Source organism: Neofelis nebulosa, chromosome 8 (genome assembly GCF_028018385.1).
Source record: "Neofelis nebulosa isolate mNeoNeb1 chromosome 8, mNeoNeb1.pri, whole genome shotgun sequence".
Classification (NCBI taxonomy): domain Eukaryota; kingdom Metazoa; phylum Chordata; class Mammalia; order Carnivora; family Felidae; genus Neofelis; species Neofelis nebulosa.
In genome coordinates, this window is record NC_080789.1 from 105,173,082 (window position 1) to 105,199,522 (window position 26,441).

General features: G+C 43.5%; 2 protein-coding genes and 1 long non-coding RNA gene across 6 annotated transcripts in view; 2 read left to right on the forward strand and 1 right to left on the reverse strand.

Annotated features, from left to right (window-relative positions):
• Nucleotides 1-5,659, forward strand: part of LOC131520183 (maestro heat-like repeat-containing protein family member 1) — a 79,195-nt gene extending 73,536 nt beyond the window's left edge. The window contains exon 40 of the mRNA XM_058744062.1: nucleotides 5,034-5,659. Coding sequence (XP_058600045.1) covers nucleotides 5,034-5,362 — 329 coding nt within the window. The 3' untranslated portion in view covers nucleotides 5,363-5,659. The remainder of the gene's footprint in view (nucleotides 1-5,033) is intronic.
• The window catches only part of LOC131520186 (uncharacterized), a 29,965-nt gene extending 14,493 nt beyond the window's left edge, over nucleotides 1-15,472 (reverse strand). Inside the window, exon 1 of the long non-coding RNA XR_009265967.1 lies at nucleotides 15,291-15,472. This is a non-coding gene — a long non-coding RNA (uncharacterized LOC131520186). The remainder of the gene's footprint in view (nucleotides 1-15,290) is intronic.
• Nucleotides 15,473-15,609: 137 nt separating this feature from the next.
• Nucleotides 15,610-26,441, forward strand: part of DDX11 (DEAD/H-box helicase 11) — a 39,833-nt gene continuing 29,001 nt past the window's right edge. For all 4 annotated transcript variants that reach the window (XR_009265965.1, XM_058744046.1, XM_058744047.1 and 1 more), the window contains exons 1-3: nucleotides 15,610-15,723; nucleotides 19,556-19,745; nucleotides 20,002-20,149. Coding sequence is in view for 3 of the 4 variants with exons in the window: in XM_058744046.1 (XP_058600029.1) it covers nucleotides 20,006-20,149 (144 nt within the window). In the remaining variant the exon portion in view is untranslated. The remainder of the gene's footprint in view (nucleotides 15,724-19,555; nucleotides 19,746-20,001; nucleotides 20,150-26,441) is intronic.

The window sequence follows — 26,441 nt, forward strand, 5'->3', positions numbered from 1 at the left end:
GTTCCAATTACCACCCCTCCCAATTTACAGGCTTTTGTTACTGAATATTTTAGTTCTTTTTTTTTTTTTTTTATAACCCAGAACTTAGATACTATGATTCTTGTTGTTACATTATACAAACAGTGAGGGCTTACTGCAGCGTTATATGCTCTCCATTCCTTTCTCTATCTCTAACCATCCTTCATTTTTTTTCATCCTGAAGTACACTTTTTAGAAGTTTCTTTAGTGCTAGTATCTTGATGTTATGCTCTCTTGGATTTTGCTTGTTTGTAATGACTTTTTCTTATCACCATTCTTGCAAGGTAGCTTTACTAGTGGCACAATTCTTTTTTTTTAATTAACAATTTTATTTTTTAAAAGTAATCTCTATATCCAATGTGCGATTCGAACCCACAACCCGGAGATCAAGAGCCACATACTCCCCTGATTTAGCCAGCCAGGTGCCCCTAATAGTGACACAATTCAAGACCAACAGTTTATTTCTCAGCACTTTGAAGATATACTACTGTCTTCTGGCTTTATTTGCTGCTAAAAGGAGCCTGCTGTCATTAATTTTTGTTCCTTTGCAGGTTAATCTATCCCTTTTCTCCACCTAATTTAAGATTTTTCTTTTAGTTTTTAGCATAGCAAATAGGGGCACCTGAGTGGCTCTGTTGGTTAAGCATCTGACTTTGGCTTAGGTCATAATCTCACAGTTTGTGAGTTTGAACCCTGCATGGAGCCGGCTTTTGATCCTCTGTCCCCCTCTCTCTCTCTGCCCTTTCCCCACCTGCTCTCTCAAAAATAGCTAAACATTAAAAAAAAAAAATCTAGCAAATAGTATAATAAACCCTCCAACCCTGTCCCCCAGCTTCAACAAGTATCAACTCATGGTTACCTTGTTTCCTCTGTTTCTCTACATACACCCCTCCCTGCCAGCTTATTCTGAGCCAAACCTCAGACTTCATATTATTCATCTATAAATATTTTAGTATATATTTCTAAATGAAACTCTTTTAAAAATTAAAACATTAAACAACTGTTTTAATAATAGACATGTTTTGGAGTAGAATGCAAATAAATTATACATGAATTTTTAAGATAAAGAGGTTCTAAAGATTTGTGGAGTATATGAGATTTGAGGTAATTCATCCAGACCCTTGAGGCTACGCATTTATTCTCTTCTGCCTCTGAAGTTAGGGGTACTTCAGAGAAGTGTTTCCTAGTCCCAGTCTCTAACCCTCCTAATTTCAGAGGTATTTGTCCATGATCATAGAAGTGAATTACTGGGAGAGCCAGAGCTAGAATTCCAATTCAGGGAACTTTTTTTTTTTTTTTTTTAAAGTTTATTTATTTATTTTGAGAGAGAGAAATGGAGGGGTAGAGAGAGAGGGAGAGTGAGAGAGAATCTGAAGCAGGCTTCACGCTGTCAGCATGGAGCTCCATGCAGGGCTCAATCCCATGAGCTGTGAGATCATGACCTGAGCCAAAGTCAGACGCTTAACTGACTGAGCCACCCAGGTACCTCCAAATTCAGGGACCTTTGCACCAATGAATGCTCACTCCATTGTCCTTTAATTTCATCAAAGTCCTGAAAAAGAGGGAATAGGAGTTGGGGTGTGGAGGAAGAAGAGCTGAGATTCCCAACGTATATCAGAAGAGAAATTTTACCTCCCCTGCAAAATCCTTTGGTCCCTAAAATAGCCATACCTATGTTTGCTATAGGAGGTACTTCTGCGCTTGCTCTCAATTAAATTAGTTTCTTAATTATTAAAGACCTGCTGTCTACCAGGTATTCTTCTAAGCCCTGGGAAATTGCAGCGAACAAAACTGATGTCCCCACCCTGCTACAGCACCCCTTCCAGCGGGGTAGGGGAGGAGCCCTAACCAAGTACATATGTGTTAGATAGGCACTATGGAGAAGGTGAGGCAGGACCAGGGATCCAAGGGTCAGAGGGCGGGGCAGGGGTGCCCCCACCGATAAGAGGCATTGGAGCGGAGACCTGGAGGAAGTGAGGGAGTGAACCATCTGAGTAGCTGAGGGAAGAGTACCTGGCATGTTCAAGGAGGAACAAGAAGTCAGCGTGTTCATGTGGAGTGAGCAAAAGGAAGAACAGGAGATGAGCTCAGAGAACAGCAGTGGGGCCAGAATCCTGCCAGCCTTTTCGGCCATGGTAAGGATTTAGGACTTTGCTGTGGGTGGTAGGGATACTTCACGAAACACAGTTCTCAACTCCTCCAAGGTGGGGGGTGGGGTGGGAAGGATTCAGGGTGCTTGTGCTAAGTGGTGCCTGTGTGATTCATTCCAGTGCCGAATGGAAATGATGTTTGAATTCTTCCATGCCACAGTTTGCTTCCTTTGATGCAGAGACAAGATGGAGAGAATGTTGGCTTTTACAGCCCTGCCCCTGTGTGCGGGTCCTTGTGTACATAAGAGTGGGTGTGCGTGTCAGAACGGCCTGACACGAGTACCACAGCTTTGCTGTTGTCACTGTTCTAGTGCTGCACATGCTTGTCCTCAGGGACCTGCCTTCTGGTTGGAGCCCACTTACCTTCCTGGGACCTGCTTTGAGCTAATACTCTGGATATGCTGCTTTTAAAGGGATGGTGGCTATGGGGTGCCGGGGTGGCTCAGTCGGTTAAGCGTCTGACTTCAGCTCAGGTCATGGTCTCAGGGTTCATGGGTTCAAGCCCCGTGTCGGGCTCTGTGCTGACAGCTCAGAGCCCGGAGCCTGCTTCTGATTCTATGTCTCCCTCTCTCTCTGCCCCTCCCCTGCTTGCACTCTGTCTCTTTCTGTCTCTCAAAAATAAATAAATGTAAAAAAAAAATAAATAAAGGGATGGTGGCTCATCTTTCAGAGGAAATGCCTAGCAGGCACTGCAGAAAGACAAGTTTTTGTTTCCTTTCTGGCTTATTCACTGCTCTTTATCTAGGGTAAAAAGTGGTGAGGTAAATGACTTTTAAGGGTCTTTTCTTCCAAGTCAATGTGTAATGAAAAACACAGGCTCCAATGTTGGCTAGCCCAGTTTCGAATACTGGCTCTCTCAATAATGAGCCGTGTGAACTTGAGCGAGTTACTGTCTCTGTGCCTCAGTTTCTTCATCAGTATCATGAGGATAATAGTGCTGATCTTAAACGTTGTTTAAGTATCAGATACAGATGCATGTAAAGACCTGTGCTTTGCTGGGCACAGACGTGTCCCACAGAACCTTTGTGTTGAGTTGGCTTAGTCTTCTGGACTGAGGCGGGGCAGGGTGCTGGAAGCAGTTGGCAGAGAGGGTGCTCGGAGTTCTGGTCAAGGAAGAATGAGTTTGTTAGCTGTTGTTAAGAGTAGCCATGCCTTCTCCTGCCCCCCAGTGACCGTAGCAGCATCTGTCCCATTAGGGCTCTAACCCTGGCTTCTGACCCTAATGTTTTGTACCGCTATTGCCTTCTCCTCATTTTTTTTTTTACAACTGAGGTCTCTACTGGGTAGTAGAGCCCTATTCCCAGTGACTGGAGCATGTCAGGGAAGGTACACCTAGAATGAATACCCTAGACTCCTCAGCATACCAGAGAACTGCCTTCCTCATCCCAGCGAGCCTCTCAGAAAGACTGCCTAAATGATGGAGACAGGAGGGACTTTTTTCCCCAACAAAAGTAATTCCGGTTACATTTACACTCATATCTAGTGCCTAACAAACCTTGTGATCACGAGATGGCTCTTCACAGGATTTATGTATTTACTGTGTAGCTTGAGCCCAGTTCTTCCGCCTGTGCTAAGTACAAATGAGATGAACCTGAAGCAGATTTTGATGGGCTTGAAGGCCCTTTTGAGCCAACACCTGTCCTGTTCTCTTTATTCTTTGCATGCTAAGTAATTTCCAGTCTCCATCCCTCTGTTCCCACCTGGATCTAAGCCCCCCTGTAGGCCATTCCCTAACTGGACCATTTTAACAACCCCCACCCCTGTCTCTTCTCTACACAGAAGCCAGATTCTCTTTGAAACATGTACATTGAATCATGTCGCCCCTTGCTTAAAACCCTTCAGTGATTTTCCATTGTTCTTCAGGTTGAAGTCTGGTCCCTTACCTTTGGCCACGAGGCCCCGACTGATCTGGTTTCTGACTGTCTCTCCACCCTTAGCCTATAGCACCATCCCCCCCCCACTAGAAGGTGCAACCACACTGGCTACTTTCTACATTGTGAATAGAAGCCCCCATCCCAACCTTCAACCTTCGGGAATGCTTCTGCCCTTTCTCTTCATGTAGCTTCTTCTCGGCTCAAATGTTGCCTTCTCAGAGTGGCATTCCCTGACTGGCCTATCTAAAGAGCTCCTTCCCAGGTATTCACTGCCATTACTCTGTTAATTCCCTTCCTCATACTTCATTTACATTTGCTTGTTTGTTTTGTCTTTCCTCCACTAGAATGTTAAGTTCTTGAGGGTGGGGAATCTTTCTTGTTCACCACTGTATCCCTAGCACCTGAGCGGATAGTAAGCGCTCAGTAACAGCTGTTGAAAGAATTAATAGTTATTGTTTATAACAGTGAAAAATTGCAAACGACCTAATTACTCACTAATAAGAGAGTTCATCAAAGAAATTATGATAGAATCATGTGATTGGATATTATGGTGTATAGCAGAATATTTTGTGGGAAGAAAAAAATGTAAATCTTATTTTTGTAAAAAGAAGTGTCCCTATTCGGTATTTAAAAAAATACTACCGGCGTGACTGGCTGGCTTAGTCAGCACAGCGTGCAACTCTTGATCTCTTGGTCATAAGTGTGAGCCCCATGTTGGGCACAGAGATTACTTAAAAAATATATACTGCAAAGATAGGAACGAAAATATTAACAGTCTTATCTCTGGGCGAGGGGTGAGTGATTTTTCTTTCTTTCCTTTAAAAAAATGATTTCTATTTAAACATTTTTTCTACAGTAAAAGAAGTATTACTTTTATGGTGACAAAAATTATTCTAAATGAAGTTATAGAATAATAACCTGGCATGTGGGGTGGAAAAGAATGGCATCCTTGGAGATTGAGAATCTGAGTTGACCTCCTTTCTGGTTTCAGCTATTGGAAGCCTGAGGAATGATCCTGTGGAATCTATCCAGTCTTTGGTCACTACTACCCTGAAAAACCTTGATGAATATCTTAATCCCGAGTCTATCTCTGCTTCCAGGATGAGCCAGCTGAGCAATAACATCTTCAAAGTCACTGGCATGAAAACCTCAGAAAGAAAGAAGCGACTGTTTAAGACTGTCAAACAGGAAAGAGATGATGATGACAATCAGAAAAAGAATATCTGGAATTGGCTTCGAGGCCCTCTAAATTCCTTGTGCAACTGGCACAATAGGAGGGTGAAAACTACTCCACTCATAATAGGCAATTCAGATAAATAATCAATATGGTCACAGGTCCCAACATCTGAAAGTCCACCTACAGAAGCTGGACCTGCCCCTAAATAAGTTGCACCTAATTGCTCTGGGACTGAAGCCTTTTCCATTTGTTGTCCAGATAAGCAGTACTTTGATTCTCAGTAGCTCTCCTACCTTTTTCCAACTGGACGGGCTACCTGGGATTAAACCCAAGGAGGCGGTTTTGATCCTAGAAGGCACAGTATGTGTCTCTCCCTAGGGGATTGTTGGCTATCAGCATATACATTTGTCAATAAAACTTATTTTCTCGTCCTAAGACAAGGTGACTTTCATCCTAGTTTTGGGGGATTGGGGGTAAACCTGAGTGACAGGGACAGCTTTGTATCTCCTTCAACCTTCAGGTGAAATTCCAAATGACGAGAGTGAGGAGGAGTAGGATGGTGGAACAGCACACCCTCTGGTTTCTGATCTTTTTCCCCCCACCGCCTCACACCTTGGATGAAATTCCCAGGCCTGACACACTTACATGGGCACATTCAGATTTCAGGTTGGAACAGAAAAAGGTAGGCTGTGGGTGTAAACAGTGGAGTGGCAGTAACACCAGCCCCATCTCTCTCACTTAAAAAAGCACATCAGATTGCAACAGAGTAAGTGACATTCTTGTGGGGATAAGTTTGAGTCCATTCTAATTTGTTTTTAAAAATCACTCTAGGGGTGCCTGGCTGGCTCAGTTGGAAGAGCATGTGACTCTTGACCTTGGAGTTGTGAATTCAAGCCCCATGTCGGGTGAAGAGATTACTTAAATTAAAACACACACACACACACACACACACACTTGGGGTGCCTGAGTGGCTCAGTCACTTAAACATCTGGCTCTTGATTTGGGCTCAGGTCATGATCTCACAGTTTCATGCGTTCGAGCCCTGCATCGGGCTATGTGCTGACAGTGCAGATCCTGCTTGGGATTCTCTCTATCCTTCTCTCTCTCTACCTCTCTCCTGCTCATGCTCTTTCTCTCTCTCAAAATAACTTAGAAAACAACACTTAAAAATCACTCTAAAACTCAGACTTGAATCCTTGCTCCCTCTCCCACATAACCATTATTAGTGACTAGTTCTTTTATCCTACCTCAGAGCTCTGCACTTCACTGCTGTGCGTCTGACGTCTCATCTAGAAATGGCCTTGATAATACTGCCTGTGGATCCTCCAGTATTTTTTCTCCCCTTCTTTTTTTTAACTGTGTGTTTGGTTGCCTAGAAAAAGGAATATGTTTCCTAACCTGCCTTGCTGCTAGGTCTGACCCACCCAGGTGGGTGGAAGAGAAAGTAGCATATCTGACTTCCAAGACATGTTCTTCAAGGGCAGGGGCCCATCCATCTTTGTCATGTCTCCCTGGTGACTGGAACGTAGGCATGATGGTTGGAGCTAAATAGCTATCACAGATCATCAGGAGGAAGTGATCTACTGAAGATGGCAGAACACAAGGATAGAAAAAACCTAGGCCAGTTATGATGGTAGAGCTGTTTACCAGTTTGGATACCTTCAGACTTTATCTGGGGGGTTGGAGGGTTAGAGGTAAAATTTTATCTGTCTTACCCAATGCTATTTGAGTTTTCTGTCACCGGCAAAACCCAATCTTGATGGATTTACTTAAACTTTCAACATTGCTGTAGGGATTAAAGAGGGTAATGAATATGAAGTGCTTAGCGGTTTGCCAGGCACAAAGTAAGAGGGCAATGATTTTTTTTTTGTTTTTTTTGACAAAGGTCATGACAGTTAGGTATTGGAACTTGGTTCTCTGAAGTTTGAAAGATGTGGAAAGACCAAAGAACTAGTTCCCACTCTGGTCAAATTGATTAAATTAATTTCTTTGAAGTTAACCATGATGAGAATGGTTTTGATTGCTTCTGAATTTTATGAACTTTTAGATAAAATCTTTCTAAAACTGTTTTCCTCCTATTTAAAAATGAGAATATCAAACTTACCTTATGGGTGTTATGGACTGAAAGGAGATGGCTGTGTACTTTGTATATAAATAAGTGTTTACTAATGGCTATAATTATTACCTGGGTATGATGGTTAATTTTATGTGTCAACATGGTTGAGCCATAGCTCCCAGATATTTGGTTAAACATTATTCTGGATGTTTCTATGAGGATGCCTTTGGATGAGATTAACATTGCAATTGTAAATAAGTTAATCAGACTGCCCTCTATAATGTGGGTGGGCCTCATCCCATCAGTTGAAGACCTGAACAGAATAAATTCCTGGGACGCCTGGGTGGTTCAGTTGGTGAAGTATCTGACTCTTGATTTTGGCTCAGGTCATGATCTCATGGTTTGTGAGACTGAGCCCTATGAGGGGCTCCATGCTGATGGCATGGAGACTGTTTAGGATTCTCTCTCTCTCTCTCTCTCTCTCAAAATAAATAAATAAACTTAAAACAAAACAAAACTGACCTCCTGAGAGCTAGAAGGAATTCTACCAGCAGATGACGTTTGGACTTGAACTGGAACATGAGCTCTTCCCTGTGTCTCCAGCCTAATGGGCCACCCTATATATATTGGACTTGCTGGCCTCCATAATTGGCAATTCCTTAAGTCAATCTTTCTCTTTCTACACACACACACACACACACACACACACACACACACACACCCTATTGGTTCTGTTTCCCTGGAGAACCCTAATTAACACTAGGCAGTCTCCTCTGAATGAGTAGAGCAGCATCAACAATTTGGGATGACATAGGTGTGGTTGGTGAGAGTTGGCAGAAGAACTAAACTTTAAAGGAGAAACACTACTCCGACTTAGCTTCTGAACCCAAGCACTGAGACTTTCCCTGCTTTGTGTATTGGCATTTGCCCCACTGGCCTTTGGCCTACCTTTTCGTTCTGTTTTTGGCTTTCTGACTTTCACTGCAATTTCCTTCAAACTTGGACTTCTCAGGATACCCCCAACCCTGTCATGATCTCTAATTCTTGCAACCACTCCCTGGCTGCCCATTCTGTACTAAGACAGCTGCCTTGTCTGTATCAGGATTCTGTAGGGCCCTTAGTCTTGTATTTGGGGAGATCTTGCCCAAATCAGGCTACCTGGCAGAGGAAGCTGGTCAATGGCAGAGGGAAGAGTTGCCCTTTCACTTGGTCCTTACATCAGCACCCCGTCTTCCTTTGCATGGTTTCCCCTTCTTCTGCCTTCCAGCATGCATCTCCCCCTTGTCTCCTCCCCTCCAGACTCCTTGAACAGGCAGAGCACTTCTGCTCCTCCAGCCTTCTCATCATTTAGACTTTTCTTAACCCTTGCAAAGTGATTTTGTTCAAACTACTGTACTGACTCTCCCTTATTAAGTTGCCAGGGAATTTCCTTCTAATTATTGTCCTTCTTGACCTTGCTGTATCCAATATTTTTGATCATTTTCTCTTTTAGCTCCGTGGTGGCCCTAATTTGCATTCTACTCCTCTAGTTACTCAATCTCTCACCTTCCTTCCCCCCAAATGTGGCCATTTCTTAAAGGTCATTCCCTGCTGTTTTCTTCTCTTTAAAAAATGTGTGGTAAAATATATATAACATAAGATTAACCATATTAACCATTTTTAAGTGTATGGTTTAGTGTTAAGTATGTTGACTTTGTTGGCAACCAATGTCCAGAACTCTCTTCCTCTCATAAAACTGAAACTCTATACCCAGTAAACAACAATTCCCAATTTCCCACTCGACTCAGTCCCTGGTAATTTCCATTCTACTTTCTGTCTCTATGAATTTGACTACTCTAGGTACCTCCTTTAAGTGGAATCATACAGTATTTGTCTTTTTGTGACTGGCTTACTTCACTTATCATGATATGATGGTTAATTTTATGTGTTAACTTGGATGGACCATGGTTCCCAAATATTTGATTAAACATTATTCTGGATGTTTCTGTGAAGGTGGTTTTTAGATGAGATTAGCATTTAAATCAGTGGACTTTGAGTAGAGCAGATTATTCTCCATAATGCATGTAATCAGGTGAAGGCCTTAACAGAACAATGGATTCCCAGAGCAAGAGATTCTGCCAGCAGACACCCTTTGTACTTGAACTGCAACTCTTCCCTGAGTCTCCAGTCTGCCTGCTGGCTTACCTCACCAGATTTTGGGCCTGCAAAGCCTCCACTTTGTGAGCCAATTCCTTAAAATAAATTTTTTGCTATACGCATCCTATTGAATCTGTCTCTCTGGATAACCCTGACTATAATGTCCTCAAGGTTCATCCATGTTGTAGCAGATGTCAGAATTTCCTTTCATTTTAAGGCTGAAAAATACTCCATTGTATATAAATACCACATTTTGTTCATTCATCTCTTGATGGACACAGGCTGCTTCAACCTTTTGGCTATTGTGAATAATGTGGCTATAAACGTGTACAAATACCTGTTCAACTCCCTACTTTCACCACTTTTGGGTAGACACCCAGAAGTGGAACTGCTATATCATATGCTAATTCTATTTTTAATTGTTTGAGGACCCACCATACTGTGTTCCATAGTAGCTACACCATTTTACATTCCCACTAGCAGTGCACAAAGGTTCCAATTTTTTCATGCCCTTACTAACTCTTGTTATTTTCCTGTGTGTTTTATAGTAACCATCCTAATGGGTATGAGGTGGTATGTCATTGTGGTTTTGGTTTGCATTTCCCTTGTGATGAGTGATATTGAGGATTTTTTCATGTGCTTGTTGGCCAACTATATCTTTTCTTCAGAAAAATGTCTATTCAGATCCTTTTGCCCATTTTTCTTTCTTTCTTTCTTCATTTCTTTACTTATTTATAAAGTTTATTTTGAGAGAGAGAGAGAGAGAGAGAGAGAGAGAGAGAGAGAGAGAAAAGAGAAGAGAGAATGAATTCCAAGCAGGCTCCATGCTATTATTGAGGGGCCCAACATGGGGCCCGATCTCACAAACCATGAAATTGTGACCTAAGCCAAAATCAAGAGTCAGATGCTCAACCAGCTGAGCAACCCAGGCACCCCTCCTTTTGCCCACTTTTTAACTGGGCTGTTTCGTCTTTGCTGTTGTTAAGTTGCAGAAGTTCTTTACATATTCTAAATATTAGCCCCTTATTAGATACATGGTTTGCAAATATCTTCTCTCATTCTGTAGGTGGCCTTTTCACTCTGTTGATTGTGTCTTTTGATGCACAGAAGTTTTAATGTTTATTGTTGTCCAATTTATCCATTTTTACTGTTGCGCCTATGCTTTTGGTATCCTATCCAAGAAATCATTGCCAAATCCAAATCCCCTCTGTTTTCTTCTAAGAGCTTTATACTTTTAGCTTTTACATTTAAATCCATTTTGTGTTAAAATTTAACTTTTTTTTTTTAAGAGAGATAGTGAGTGAGCAAGTGTGGGAGGGGTTGATCCCATGAACCTGGCATCATGACCTGAGCTGAAATCAAAAGTCAGATGTGCAACTGATTGAGCCACCCAGGTGCCCCCATTTTGTGTTAGTTTTTATATATGGTATAAGGTAAGGGTCAGACATCATTTTTGGCATGTCAATGCCTCCCCTCCCCCCTGCATTTTAACTGTTCACATCTTCAGAAATTTTATCACTTACCAAGGCTTTAGTTCTTTTACTCAGGGGTGATCAAATCCATATACCGAGCTTCTATCTGTTTCCTGAACTCTAGTCCTCCATTTTCAAACACTGCTGAATACCTCATGGAAACATTGATGGGGTAGCCTATAAATTCAGTCCAATGAATTATTAGATCAACCTATTATGTGAAGAAACAGAGTGTATCCCATGTCCACGAGAGTGTGGCTTAATGAGGAAAAGTCATACACCTAGATATGCACTGGACATAGTAATCAAATAAACTAGGGCTCAGAGAAATAATATTAGGGTGCATCTTCCACTGTTCCAGGAGAGGCACATGGATTCTTGGGGATGGGAGAAATCTGGTCTCTAGAGTTTTTCTCTTAGATGACAGGCACATTTCATGGGATTTTCCCAGTAAGTAGGTGATACATTTCACTCAAATTTCTATGTTTTCCTTGTTCTGATTCTATGCTTACCAAGAAATCTTCCAATTCACATTGGCTTCCTAAATAGAAAGAGATAAATTAGCTTCCACTCACTGGAAACAGCTCCGTTATAAAGGAATCCATTGGTATGGATGTAAATTTAGATCATGCATTTGTAGTCTGACATTTTTTTTTATATTTATTTTGAGAGAGAGAGAGAGAGAGAGAGCATGAGGAGGTGAGGGGCAGAGAGAGAGGGACAGAGAGAGAATCCCAAGAAGGCTCCACACTGTCAGTGCAGAGCCTGATGCGGGGCTCAAACCCATGAACGGGGAGATCATGACCTGAGCCAACATCAAGAGTTGGGCACAACTGACTGAGCCACCCAGGCGTCCAAGTTATCTGACACTTTCTGAGTTTACTAAGATAATTCAGCTTCTGGACTGATGCTCAGTTGGTATTTATTGAATGGATGAATGTTAAGGCCAGGCTATACCTTGGAAAAAAGATGCCTTTGAGAAATCCTGGTTCTGCCTGCAGCATGGCATGTAACTAATGTGTACCCCATCAAACTGCATAACAAAGACAGAATATTCCTACCCCCCTTCAAAATGCATCATCACTCCTGACCTCCTCATTTTTGCTCTACTTCCAATTGCCAAAAGCCTAAATCTCAAAATTTGATTTACACTTAGGACCCAAGTTTACTTATTATTAGATTTTATTTGTTTACTGTTAGATTTAGAGCACAGCTGTATCTACAGGGGATCTAAGGAAACTTAAAATAAAAGCATAGGAATGGTAGGGGGTGCCTGGGTAGCTCAGTGGGTTAAGTGTCCGACTTTGGCTCAGGTCATGATCTCGCAGTCTGTGTGAGTTTGAGCCCTGTGAGCCCGGTGTCGGGCTCTGTGCTGACAGCTCAGAGCCTGGAGCCTGCTTTGGATTCTGTGTCTCCCTCTCTTTCTGCCCCTCCCCTGCTTGTGCTCTGTCTGTCTCTCTCTCTCAAAAAATAAACATTAAAAAAAAAGCACAGGAATGCTAAATTAATATTAGTAACAGCTAACCTTTGTTGAGCTTTTATAATGTGGCATGCAAGGTACCTTAGCACCTTATCTCACAAGAATCCTGTAAGGTCGGTTCTGTCACTATCTCCATTTTAGAGCTGAGAAAACTGAGGCTCACTAAGGCTCAGAGTGCTTAAACAGCTTGCAAGTTCATTGAGGTTGTTAATAGTGGAGCAGGGATCTGAATCCAGATGGTCTGACTTACTAGAGCATGGACTTAAAATGATCAAGAAGTAATAAGAACAGAAAAAGAAAAGTATCAAAAAATGCTGGTCAATGAAAAACTAAAATAGCACACATGTAGCTTTGAGGTTATTAGCAGCAGAAGCAAAAAGGCATATATAATGGGCTTAAGCAGCTCTCACTGTTGAGTTATAGAAAATGTATTTGTATGGGGCGCCTGGGTGGCGCAGTCGGTTAAGCGTCCGACTTCAGCCAGGTCACGATCTCGCGGTCCGTGAGTTCGAGCCCCGCGTCAGGCTCTGGGCTGATGGCTCGGAGCCTGGAGCCTGTTTCCGATTCTGTGTCTCCCTCTCTCTCTGCCCCTCCCCCGTTCATGCTCTGTCTCTCTCTGTCCCAAAAATAAATAAAAAATGTTGAAAAAAAAATTAAAAAAAAAAAAAAAAGAAAAAAAGAAAATGTATTTGTACGTGAATAGGCAATTTTTCCTCCCTGGATTTGAGTTTTGAGAGGAGTTTGTTAAGAAGGTCTTGGAGTTAATTCAGTGAATGGCACCATCTAAAGCTATTTAATAAGAAATGCAGAGGTGGTCTACATAGGGCTAACAGTCTTGATTTTACCTTTGGGACAAAGCCCAGGGTCCAACATTAGGAGTGTCAATCTTGTATAAGTCATAGAGTGAGGATGAGGGGAAGACAGAGGGTCATATGCAGGTTTATGGCCTAGCAGTAACTGCCTCCATCCCCTCCGTTCCTACCGCTGGCACTCTTGAAGTCCATGTCCCTATTGCATTGTCTGCTTTTCTACCTAACCTGGCTTCTTTGCTTGCTTCTGGTCTCTCTCCCTCCCAAACACCCTTTGAGATAGGGAAACTGAAGGACTTCATAAAAATCTGCTTTTTTCTCCTTTTCCTGCTTCTATTCTTGCTAGGACTTGCACCCACCCCCACCTTACACATGCCTCATAGTGCAAATAATGTATGTCTTCTTCGTAAGAGACATCTAAGGAAGGACCAGGTATGAATGACGGGAGGAAGCCATCCTATGTGTTCCACTGGCACTAGACATCATGACACCAAGACCCTCTGGCTCCACGTAATAACACTTGGGCCCTCCTCTTTGTTCTAACCGGTTCCTGGATGCCTGAGGACACGTACAACAGACCACACTCCTAGATAAAAACCCAGACCCCAAACATAGACCAGACTCTCTCTCCTTTCCTTTCTGAGTCTCCCAGACACTTTGTCTGTAATTGTACTCTTTCTATACTTTCAATAAATTCTGCTTTCATTTCCTGCTGGCTCAGGTTTGATTTTTTAAAAAAATAATTTATTGTCAACTTAGCTAACATACAGTGTATACAGTGTAGTCTTGGCTTCAGGGGTAGATTCTCGTGATTCATCACTTACATACAACACCCAGTGCTCATCCAAACAAGTGCCCTCCTCAATGCCCATCACCCATTTTCCCCCCTGTCCCAATTCCCCACCCCCATCAACCTTCAGTTTGTTTTCTGTATTTAAAAGTCTCATGGTTTGCCTCCCTCTCTGTAACTTATTTTTCCTTCCCTTCCCCTATGGTCTTCTGTTAAGTTTCTCAAAATTCCACGTATGAATGAAAACACATGATATCTGTCTTTCTCTGGCTGACTTATTTCATTTAGCATAATACCCTCCAGTTCCATCCATGTTGTCACCAATGGCAAGATTTCATTCTTTTTCATTGCCAAGTAGTATTCCATTGTATATATAAACCACATCTTCTTTATCCATTCATCCATGGACATTTGGGCTCTTTCCATACTTTGACTACTGTTGATAGTACTGCTATAAACATTGGGGTACATGTGCCCCTTTGAATCAGCACTCCTGTATCCTTTGGATAAATTCCGTGTGGTGTCATTGCTGGGTCATAGGATTGTTCTATTTTAAATTTTTAAATTTTTTGAGGAACCTCCACACTGTTTTCCAGAGCGGCTCCACCAGTTTGCATGCGTGCTTGGTTGAAGAGGACAACCTTCCCCGATAGAGGAGGACCGTTCTTTGGTCAAGGGTATACAAGTAGCTGCGTTCCCCTGCTAGAACCTCCAAATAAGCCCCCCCCCCCCCCCGCCAGCACTGCCGAGTCCCTGGATCTGGCCTGCTGGCATCACCTTCATACTGCTTCCAGTTTAATATTTCCAAGACATTGCCTTTGCAACTTAACCTCTGTGTTTAAAAACATTTTAGTGACTTGCAAATTGCCTACAGTATGTTAAAAAGAAAACCACAGGCCCAAAATGCATCACTTAGGCCAAGTCAGTAAACCAAGACTCAATACCTGCCCTAACTGCAGATTCAACCTCCAGGAATTGTAACCTTTAACTAGTCAGCATGGAATTTCCTGGTCAACCACTAGGAAATTTACTGATATACTCCTGCTCCAGTTGGAAGGGGATGGTGGTGGGCAACCTTGCCTAAACAAATTCCTTGCTAACAAATTCATTTTTTTTTTAAAGTCTTCTTTGTCTTTAAAATCCTTTCTTTTGTTTAACTTAGTGGAGCTCCCCTATGCTTCCTAGATGGGATGCTATGGATTCAAGAACTGTTTAAAAAAGCCAATTAGATCTCCAAATGTACTTGAATTTTGTTTGTTTTTAACAAGTATGAAGTCTAAGTGTACTATTTTGCTGTTTAAAGTCTTCTACCACCAGACCCGACTTACCTTCATGTCTTATCATCTTCTATTTCTCCAATGGTGCTTCTTAAATTAGAGGCTTCATACCAGGAGTGGGGGGTGGGGGAGGTGGAGGAGGGAGGTGGAGCTTTGAAGCGATAGGGCCAAAACCTAGCGAGCATTTCAGACCACAGCCTCTAGGGGTCTGTCATGACCAGGACTCCCAGCGCCAGAAAAAAAGCCCAGCCCTGAGTCTGCCGCGCAAGCGCAGTGGAGCAAAAGGAGACCAACTCCCACCCACCCCTTCGAATTCAGGGGTGCGCAGGCGCAGTGGTGCGGGGGCGTGGCAACGCAGCACGCTCCTCCCAGAGGCCGACGTTGAGGGAGAGGCGCCGCGAATTCAAATTCCGTAGCGTTATGCTCAGACTCCTCAACTCCTCCCTGGCCTGGACTTCGCGGAGCAGTCCCTCGGGCGAAGACGGTGAGCGTGGTGCCGTGTGAGAAGGCGAAGCGAGAGGAGAGAGGGCAGGCGCTGGTGGAAACGCAAACACGGCGGGCTGTAGTGCAAAGGGGCAGGGCGAGTCGGGAGCGGGAAAGCGTTCTGGAACCGGGGGGGCGGGGCCAGTGCATGATTGGCAGGCTAGAAACCAATGGGAGGGGTGAGGGCCTACCAAGGAGGGTGGGACCTGTAGTTGACCCCCCAAGCGCTTTTAGAGTGAGACTAGCTAGCACGCGTCTGGGGGCTTCAGATTAGCCCGGCTGTGCTAAGCGCTTTTCATAAATTGCCTTATGCAGTGGTCACTACAACCACATGTGAATAAGTGCTGTTACCTGAGAAGACTGAGGCTTAGGAATATTCACATAAGCTGCGATCCCAGACCTGGCCACCCGAGCCCAGTTCCCATACTGTTAATGGCTCCGCCCCACTGCCCATCAAGGAATCAAGGTGGAGTAGAGTCCAGTCAAGAGGACTGAGATGAATGGAATTGACCAGCTTGTTGGAGGAAGTGTCATGAAAGTGGAAATAAATACAAGTAGAGAGAGAGAGAGAGAGAGAAGGCCCCAGCAAGGTGTCACTGTGGGGGTTGCAGCCCAGGCTGTCTCTCCCGGCCTTGGAGCATTGCCGTTGTGCAACATGCTATGGCTTTGGACTAGCAGCAGGTGCAGGAAAGCTTTTCTTTTGGGGCTGTGTTGTCTCCCAGGTGTGTGAAGTTCAAGTATTTTCGGAGCCTAACAGCACAATAGTACCTGGAACGTACTTGTGTCAGGTTGCTGTAATAAAATACTTTAGGCTGGGGAGCTTAAACAACCGAAATTTATTTTCTCACTGTGGCAGAGTCTGGGAATTCTAAGGTGCTGGCATATTTGGTTCATGGTGACAGCTCTATTCCTGACTTGCAGATGGCCTCCTTCCTTATCCTCATATGGTGTGGAAAGAGAGCTCCTCTCCCTCTTTCCTCTTCTTATAAGGCCACCATTCCTAGTAAGGATTAGGACCCCACTCTTAGATTTTGTTTAACCTCAGTTTTCCCCAAAAGCCCTATCTTCAAATACAGTCTATATGGGAGGTTAGGCCTTTAATACATAAATTTTGGGGGGACACAATTTAGTCTATAGCAATAGTTTATACACAGGTAAATAATGAGTGATAATTGGATACCCGAGGAAATGAACTCTAAGAATTAATATGTCCCTGAGGGCTTTCATGTATCTTATGTCCTTTATAAGTGTATGGCATGTGCCTTGCCACTGGTGGGGATTTCTAGGGAGAACTCGTGTGGGTCGTGGTTGTCCTCCACAAAACCAACCTGAAGAGGTCAGAAAGAGTTACACCAAATGACCTTAATAGCGCTTAGTGAATCCATGATTCAAGGATTTATGCAAACCCTTTAACTTGTGATTTGGCTTGTGCTGCTTTGGGAATAATGAGATCCATAATTACTACCCACAGGGAAGTGAAATAATAATTGCTTTTCTTCTGTATTGTTTCATGTTGTCATTCTGAAGTTTAGTAACCAAGTCTTCCTTTTCAGTCTGCCCTGGTGGGAGGAAGAGGGAGGAAATATAAAGCCCAAGGGCTTGGAGATCTGGCAGATGAGGGTTCACATCTTGAGTTCAAGCACTTGCTGAGTGACTGGGCAAGTCTCAATCTTTCTGAGTCTCAGCGTTTTCATCTATAAAATAGAGCTAATAAAAATATCACACAGGGTTGCTGTGAGGTTATGTGAAAACAGTTTGAAATTATTAACGGGCCCTTGGACTAGATATTTTAGTCATGGGGACTATTCTACCCACACCTCTGAAGAACAGAAACCTCTACCTACAGCCACCATGTCAAGCTGGCTATTCATTCATTTCATCAAGATTTATTTGAATACCTAATAGGCGCCAAAGTACCTATTCTGGTGCTAGGGGCAGGGAAGAACAAGACAGACAAGTTTCCTCCTTTTATGCTGTGTATATTCTGGTAGGGGAGGATTGTAAATAAGTTCAGCTAGTGCTAAGAGCTGTGAGGAAATTAAATACAGGGTAATAAGACAAAAGAGTCATTTAAAGTAGGGTGGTGTGTGTTTGGATGGGAGTGTTATTTGACCCACATGGGGTGGCCAAATAGGGAGGGAGTCATTTTTAAGGAGGTAAGGGGAGTCCTCTAAATGTCCATTGTTTCCCACGCAGGGGTGGAAGGGAGTGGTGGACAGTAAGCACGAGGCCCAAGCTGATTATATCAGGCAGGGTAACTCATCAGTCTATAGGCTGACCAGTGAGTGATCTATTTTAAATGGAGAGGCAGTGCTGACTAGATTTTTCTCTTGGGATTTAGAACTAAGAAACATGGAAAGATTTTTCCCTTGGCATTGAGAGTTGGAGCTAAAAGGTAGAGGGTGCGAAGAGGCCCTGTGCAAGCTGAGGTTTTGGGTAAGCAGAAGCTATGAATAAGCAGAGGAGGTCAATGAGTGGCTCCATGTGGCATGTGACTGAGTGGGAGAAGGACAATCCATGGGTGTTTACTTGCTGGTGAAGTTCTTGGAGCCCTCTTAGAATCCAGACTACTTTGTAGTTGTGGTCTGCAGAAATCGCACTCTGCTAGTGCCTTAGGTTCTAGGTTTTGGCACGTTGTCTCAATTTTTAATTTCTCAATATGTATATTTTCAGTAGATCTCCCTTTTACTTATGCTAGTTATCTTTTGCCAGACGAATCTTACTAAAAGAGCCATATGGATCTTGGTTTGGATCCCGGGTTTTCCTCTTATTAGCTGTGCCTTTGAAAACTAATTTCTGTAAGCATTAGTATCCAGCAACTGTATCCTTAGAGTGTGGTACAGGTTAACTGAGATAATAGTAGTAAAAAGGCCTGTGAACTGATCAAAATTTGTTAGATACCTTCCTCTTTTATTCTGATCTGAATGGTTTTTTGATTACATGCCTCCCTCTCAGTATTGACTTGTCCTAGTTTTTAAAAGTCACCCCCTTTTTTTTTAAGTTTATTTACTTATTTTGAGAGAGAGAGCATGCATAAGTGGGGGAGGGGCAGGGAGAGAGAGGAGACAGAGAATCCCAAGCAGGCTCCACACCGTCAGTGCAGAGCCCCGTGTGGGGTTCTGTCTCACAAACCATGAGATAATAACCTGAGCTGAAACCGAGTCAGACGCTTAACTGAGCCACTCAGGTGCCCCCAGAGTCACCCTTCTTGTAGTTCTTTCACCTCTGTAGTCATTTTAGGTGTCCCTAACCTGGAAGAACATCATGGCAACTACCCTTCTTTCATAAATGTATGGACACTGTCGTTAGTCTTATTGAAGCCAGTTACATAGCAAGTGGATTTCAGATTGATAATTATTTGTATTTAGAAGAGATGGGCCTGCCCAATAGTTTGGAGCAGTGACTTCCAAAAAGAGAGTGGGAACCAGGATGGAAGAGTCAGTCCTCCAAATGGTAATGAAGGAAGAAAGGGTATGGAGAAGCTATCTCAGAGAAATTTGGTTCAGAAGAGGAGGGAAAAAGGAGGCGCAGAGTTCTTAGACCTTGGCCTGGCAAGGAACAAGAAATGCTGTGGTCTCAGTATTGGAAGCTCTGGCAACCAGGTCTTAGTCCCTGTGAAGAGAGCTTCTCCCAGCCCGCAACCAGACAGAAAACTCTTTATTTCTTAAAGCTGGAGAAGTTTTAGGAGGAGGCTCTGGTTTATGCTGGAAGTGGAGGCTAGGACGAACTAAGAAGCACATTAAAGATACCTGTGAAATATGTATGTATACGTGAACCTGTGCCTCGGAAAGGACGTACTAGTAATTCTCTGCCTGTGCGTCATGATCTTCCAGATCTTCCCAGCAGGCTTCAGTGAGGCAGCTGTGCTAGGCGAAGGCTGCACCGTGGAGATGTGAGAGAACCATCCTGCAGAGGTAGCCAGGAGCGACATCCTTGACATCAGGGGCACAGGTCTCTGAGAGGAAGTCTGTGCACTTTTCCTGGAGGCATTAGAAGGGTGTCTAAAAAGCGAAATAATCCCAGGTAAAATGGCAGGGCAGTTTCTGTTCAGGGGCTTTGCTAGGCTGCTTTCTGTGTAACCATTTCTGATAAATGTCACCAAGTGGATTACATGGTTTGGGTATGGCTTCGTGACGATACCTGGAATGGAGAGAACGTGGTCTCTGCTGGCAAAAAAGTGTATAACCTAAGGAGAAATTCTATAACTAGTATTGAGACTGCTCTTAGGAACTGTTCTAGATTTCAAGCCAGTACTTCCAGGTTTATTTTTTCCCCCTAGGACCATGGCTAATAAAACCCAGGAAGATGGTGGCATCCATTTCCCTTTTCCCTTCACACCCTATTCCATCCAGAAAGACTTCATGGCTGAGCTCTATCGGGTGTTGGACGCTGGCAAGATTGGAATATTTGAGAGTCCAACTGGCACTGTAAGTATGCATCATCAGGGGCTAAGAAGTGTCCTGAGAGACCCCTGATTCCGACACTGCAGAGGCCACCTAGCATGCTTGTTAGTCTAGGCAGAGATTTTCATGGTTTGACGTCAGGCAAAGTAGTTCTCTCAGTTTATCTTTCTGAGTAATAGTCACTTCCTGTATTAAAATGTTAAACAGAAGGGCACCTGGGTGGCTCAGTCAGTTGAGCCTCTGACTCTTGATTTTAGCTCAGGTCTTGGTCTCAGGGTCATGGGTTTGGCTGAGCCGTGTTGGGCTCTGTGCTGGGCGTGAAGCCTACTTAAAAAGTAAATAAATAAACACAGCCCCAGAATCTGAGAACAATTAGGCTAAAGAATTTGAATGCCAGTAGAAACCAAGACCTGTAGCACTAAAACTTTCCAGATTGTTCTGGGTACACAACTGCTTTGATGTTGAGAAACAAATTAGTTTGGCTTTTTCACAGATTAAACCTATCGGTTTAGTCTTTAGCAACGAGGTTACTAAGTGCTGAGGGTTCCCATCAAAGGGCCCTGAGTTTTTCCTTCTGGGACTGGAATGAGAGAGGGATTTATCAGAGGGTGGCCTTGAGGAGGATTAGGGCTATGGCAAGCAGTCCCAGCCTCTTGCCTCCCGCTCAGAAAGCACCGTGTGATGGTGAGATGCCTGCATTGATGTGAAGGTCCCCCAGTGAGGCCGCGACCTCCTGGAGGCCGTCCTCCATGTCTCTGTCATCCGGTGGAGCTTGGCATTTTCGACCCACGGGAGGTTCTTAACACAGTGCAGCAGTCCACTACCAGTCCACTGAGGTGTTTCTTAGTATTAGCAGAGGCTTCCTGGTAAATAGACTTGGGTGTTTCGAGTCCTTATTTGACCATTCTGCAACAGTTGGTGGTGGTGAACATATCCCTCTCCTTTTGTGTAAAGTGATCCCAAAACATGAGTCAAAAATAATGCATGTCATTTAAAAAGTTAAATGTATTAAACTTGGTTCTTTGGGCAGGTACTTATAATTCTTTTAACTGTTTACTAAGAAATATACTTGCATAGCACATTTGAAATTGTAAGCTTTGTGCTATTTCTTGATTTATGGATTTAATCATTGTACCTTCCTCTTGTGAGAGCTAAGATGCAGCTTTCTTACCATTTCTTTTCCTTCCCTCTCCCCATCCTCCCGTTGTAGTTAGATGGAAAGTGTTAGCCTCTCCTAAGCCGGTATGCTCTGATTATGGGTTTTCGTCTTGAATAATTTTTATTTTCCCAGGGTTGATAATTGCCTTTTAAAGTGTGTCTAGCTAATATGCCTACACCACTTTCTCTCACACCATCCAGTGGCCTCCGTAAGACATTCCATACATAAAATTACTGCTTAGTCTGGCTCCTCAGCTGCCATAACAAAATACCACAGATTGGGTGGCTCAGATGACAGAAATTTATTTTTCACAGTTCAGGAAGCTGGGAAGTACAAGATCAAGGTTTGGGCAGCCTCTAGCTTCTGGTGGAAACTCTTCCTGGCTTGTGAGGGCCTCCTTCTTGTTGTGTCCTCACGTGGTAGAGAGATCTTTGGTGTCTCTCCCCTTTTATAAGTAGACCAGTTCTATAGGATCAGGGCTCTGTCCTTAGGACTCCTTGAAGGCCTTTTCTCCAATACAGTCACATGGGAGATTAGGGCTTCAACATGAATTTGGGGGCAATATAATTCAGTCTATAGTAATTACCAATTCCATTTTACCCTGCAGACTTCCTTCTTGAAATTCTCCCATTTGTTCTTACGATCTGCTTCACAACTATTGTACTAAGATTTCCCATCTCTCCTTAAGAATAAAAAAAAAAAAAGCAACATTATGAAGTATAATTGACATACAATAAAATGCACGCCTTGTAAGTCCACAAGTTCAGTGAGTGTTGACAGATGGAAACCCCCATATAACCACTGCCACAATGAAAATGCCAAACATTTCCACCAGCCCAGAAAGTTTGTTGTACCCCTGGCTGCTGTTCCTCCCCTCCCATCCCGCCCCAGCCTCAGGTAGTCAGTGATCATTTACCATCTCTGTAGATGAGTTTTAACTTTCTAAAATTTCTTGAAAATGGCATCATATCATAAGTACTCTTGTGACCAGCTTCTTATGCTCAGCCAGCATAATATTTTGGGGATTCATCCATGTTGTGCGTATTCTTAAGTTTTTTCTGTGTTTGAGTCTCTTGTTTCCTGGATTCGTTATCTTCTTTGTTTTGGTAGAGAACATTCCTGAAGGGTTGTATGGGAGGTAAGATTTTGAGACTTGCTGAAAGGGTATTAATCTGCCTTTCTCTTGATTGATACTGATAGTTTGGTTGGGTATATAATTCTAGCTGCAGAACACTTTTCCCTCACAACTACTCCCTTTCCTCTCTAGTTTCCATTGTGGCTACTAAGAAGTCCATTGCAACCTGCACCCCAGTTCTTGGTGGTGACCTGACCCACCTCATCCTCCAAAGTTTTCAAGATCTCCTCTATCTTTTGTATTCTGAAATCTCATGTTGATGGGTCAGATGTGTGTGTTCAGTTCCTTCTGTTGGCCACTTGGTGGGCTCTTTCCACCTGGAGGCTTCTATCTTTCCATTCTGAGACATTTTCTCACATCTGATAATCTTCCTGGTACTCCCATTCTTTGAGTTTTGGACTTGCTGGTTAATTCTGTAATTATGTTTTCTTCTAATTGCCCATCTCTTTGGGCATCCTGGTTGGGTTTTGTTTTGTTTTCTTTTTGCTTTAAATTCTGCTTAAGATTTCTTTGACTTTGCTGTCCAGTCTTTCTATTCAGTTTTTTATTATCGTAGCCTTAATATTCAAGAACTTTTCTTATTCTTTGATTTTTAAAAATAGCATCCTGTTTTTGTTTCATGGAAATAATATCTTTGTGAGGATATCAATTATAGCAGTATTTTGAATTTTTGTCCCCCCCTGTATCATCTTGTCATGCAGCCTCCTCCCTCCCCCAGTTTTGGTTCTGTGTTTTGTTGAGAGGCTTTCCTCAACTGTCTGGTGATCTTTGGTTGTCTTCTATTGGTGTTCAAGAAAAAGCTACCACAGGGCTGATGGACAGGCCTGTGGTGCAAGCTGGCTGTGGACCACTGAACTGGCCTCTCTGTTGGGGCCTCCAGTGATCAGTGTCTATGTGATTTCTCTTGAGCCATCCAGTTTTTCCAGAGAAGGCTCCTCTAAACTCTTGCCTTCTAGTCCTAGGCTGATGGTTAGTATTCTCGAGGGTGTCCTGGGGAAGTGGCTTCAGGTGCATTGGTTTTTGCTTAGTGTCCTGGTTTGATTTCAACTCTCTTCTCCACCCTTCACTCGACCTGCTGTCTCTGGGGCCCTCCTGGCTTAGCTCCTCCAGAGGGTGCACATCCTATCTTTTGCAGAGAAGATCTCTGCAGGCACTTAGGCTTACAGTCCTTTACTCTGTCACGTCCAGTTCTCTGCTTTTCATCTCTCCTAAAACTTGTTACCCTCCCTTCTTCCACTTTCTTTTCTGTGGGGTTTAAGCCTCTTCTTCCTTTGGTGTAAATTTAGTGTGTTTCAGAAAAGAACACAGAAGAGCATGTATTTATTCTGCCCTGTTTAATCTGAAGGCTTCAGGTCCCCATCTCAGCCCTCTGCCCATTCCGTACATCCTCTTCCTCTTCTCAGCCCTTTGTTGTTGATGTTTCTGATTCCAGGGCCTCATATCTTTGTTGTGTCTTCAGCTACCATCACATTCTGAGCCTGTCTGCATCTCACTTGGTAAGCTCTTTCTCCTGTCGCCATGTTGTTACATGCCAGGCCTCACCTGCTGGGCCTCTGCCCTGGGTGGCCACCTCCCCACTTGGGTCCTCATGATGCCTACTAAACTTGGACATGTCACCTTTTTAGCCTTTCATGACTCCACCACGTTGTGCTGACCTTCTGACCTTGTGCCCCCTGTGCCTTGTGTAACATTGCAATTTTGGGCACTCTAAAACCTGGAGTCCATGCTTTGCAGAGAACTGTGATGCCCTGCAGGTCCTGCGTTAAGTTTGTGCCTGTGGGGATTTTTAGGGAGCTGCTTCCCAGCATCAAGCCCAGCACTTGCTACAATGTGGGTGTTTAGAATGAATGAATTTACTTATCTTGGCATGTATTTTATGACTGTGATATCTTGGATGGTACCCCAGGAAATAACATTGTTCAAAGCTAGGTATATTGTGGGTACTTTATTAGATTTATTTCATAACTGAGGCAAGGTCATACATCCTTTTAACATTTTCCGATTAATACTTTTGCTGTCTTATTAGAAGGTATAGAATTGCAGGACCTTAGTTCTCCTTTCTCTTTGTGTTAGAGTGTATTCACAGTTGTTTCTGGAGGATAACTTTGAGCTTCCCCTTAGGAACTTCCTCAGCTCACTTTGAAGTGGAGAGTGCTGGCTCTCTAACCAGGTGTCTGGCCCTGGGCCATTGTTACAGGGGGATGTCTCACCTGCTGCTAGCCAGGTGATGGCTAAAGGCAGTAGCTCCCCATTTTACTGGCAGTACAGAATGGCTGCTCTCCAGGTTCCGCTGGGGAGTGCTGTCTGGAAGTCTCTGCCACTCAGTATTTCTCAAAAGCTGAGAGAAATGGTATATATGGGGCTTTTCCATAGATATGTTAGAAGTGCCATTCTATCATAGGGCCTTTCAAGAATTGATGAAATAGGTTCTTAATCTAGGACAGTAATAATTGTATTATTATTACTTAATAATAGCAAAAAAAAAAAATCTCCAGCTGCTTACTTATGTACCACGTATTGTTCTAATCCTAGTGTAGGTATTAACCTTTTTTTTTTCAAAAAAAATTTTTTTCATGTTTATTTATCTTTGAGATGTTATGTTTCATGTTATTTATCTTTGAGAGAGAGGGAGAGACAGAGCACAATCAGGGGAGAGGCAGAAAGAGGGAGACACAGAATCTGAAGCAGCCTTCAGGCTCTGAGGTGTCAGCACAGAGCCCAGTGCGGGGCTTAACCTTGAGATCATGACCTGAGCTGGAGTCGGATGCTTAAGCCACTGAGCCACCCAGGTGCCCATGTAGGTATTAACCTTTATGGGTAGGAACTTAATGCTTGCAGCAGTTCTCTGAGGAAGGTACTATTACTATCCCCCTCCCCACCTTTTTTTTTTTTTTCTTCCCCCAACTTCCCATGTTTGTACATGTGGAGCAAAGAAGCCTAGAAAGGTTAGCCTCAGGTCACAGCTGGTGAGTGGAGGAGCCAGTGTTTGGCCAGCAGCCTAGACTCTGGAGCCTTAGCCACTGTGCTCTGCTCTTTCCCCAGCTCTGAACACCTGTGCATTTTACCTATAGTTCGTTTAAGCCCACATTAGGTTCAGAACCCCTCTGGGTACTCTGGGACCCCCTAGTTTAAGCAGGCTCGGAGAGCTGACTGCCTGGCTGGAACGTGTAGGTTCCTGTAGAGACTCGCCTGAACTGAACTGCCCTTTGGACACCAGAAGAAGCAGCCTTAAGAAACCCATGTCAATGGCCTCCCAGAAGGACTGTGTTAGTGCTCCCCCTGCCGTAACAGAGTTTCACAGGCTGGGGGTTTCAGTAATAGAAACTTCCTCTTCACAGTTCTGGAGGCCAGAAATGCAGAATCACAGTGTGGGCAGGGGTGGGTCTCTCTGAGGGTGAGAAAGAAGAGACTGTTCTGGCCTGCCCCCCTGTGTTTTATCACATCACTTTCCCTCTGGGCATGCCTTGGTGTCCCAATTTCCCCTTTCTGTAAGGACACCAGTCTTACTGGATCAGGGCCCTGATCTTAACTAAATACATCTGGAGTGACCCTATTTCCAAATAAGTTCACATTCTGAGATACTCAGGGTTAGGACTTAACACAAGAGTTTGGGCGGAGGGTCCCAATTCAACCCACAGGGAAAATTCTGGTCTTTAAGTAAAGAATTGTGTTCTCCAGAGCAATTCGTTTGCTTTTAAAGTGTTTTGAAGACCAGGACTCATGGGGCTGTATTAAAGTGGAGAGCCCAAGGTGGCTCCCCCTTAGTGAGGATATACGATTTCAAGCTATATATTATTTGGCCTAAATTCTTTTTGGGGGCTATTTATCTAATTCTTCACCTTTTTTTTTTTTTTTTTTTTTAATTTTTTAATGTTTATTTTTGAGAGAGAGAGACAGAGCGAGAGTACAAGTGGGGGAGGGGCAGAGAGAAAGGGAGAATCCCAAGCAGGCTCCGAGCTGTCAGCACAGAGCCCCATGTGGGGCTTGAACTCACGAACCGTGAGATCATGACCCAAGCTGAA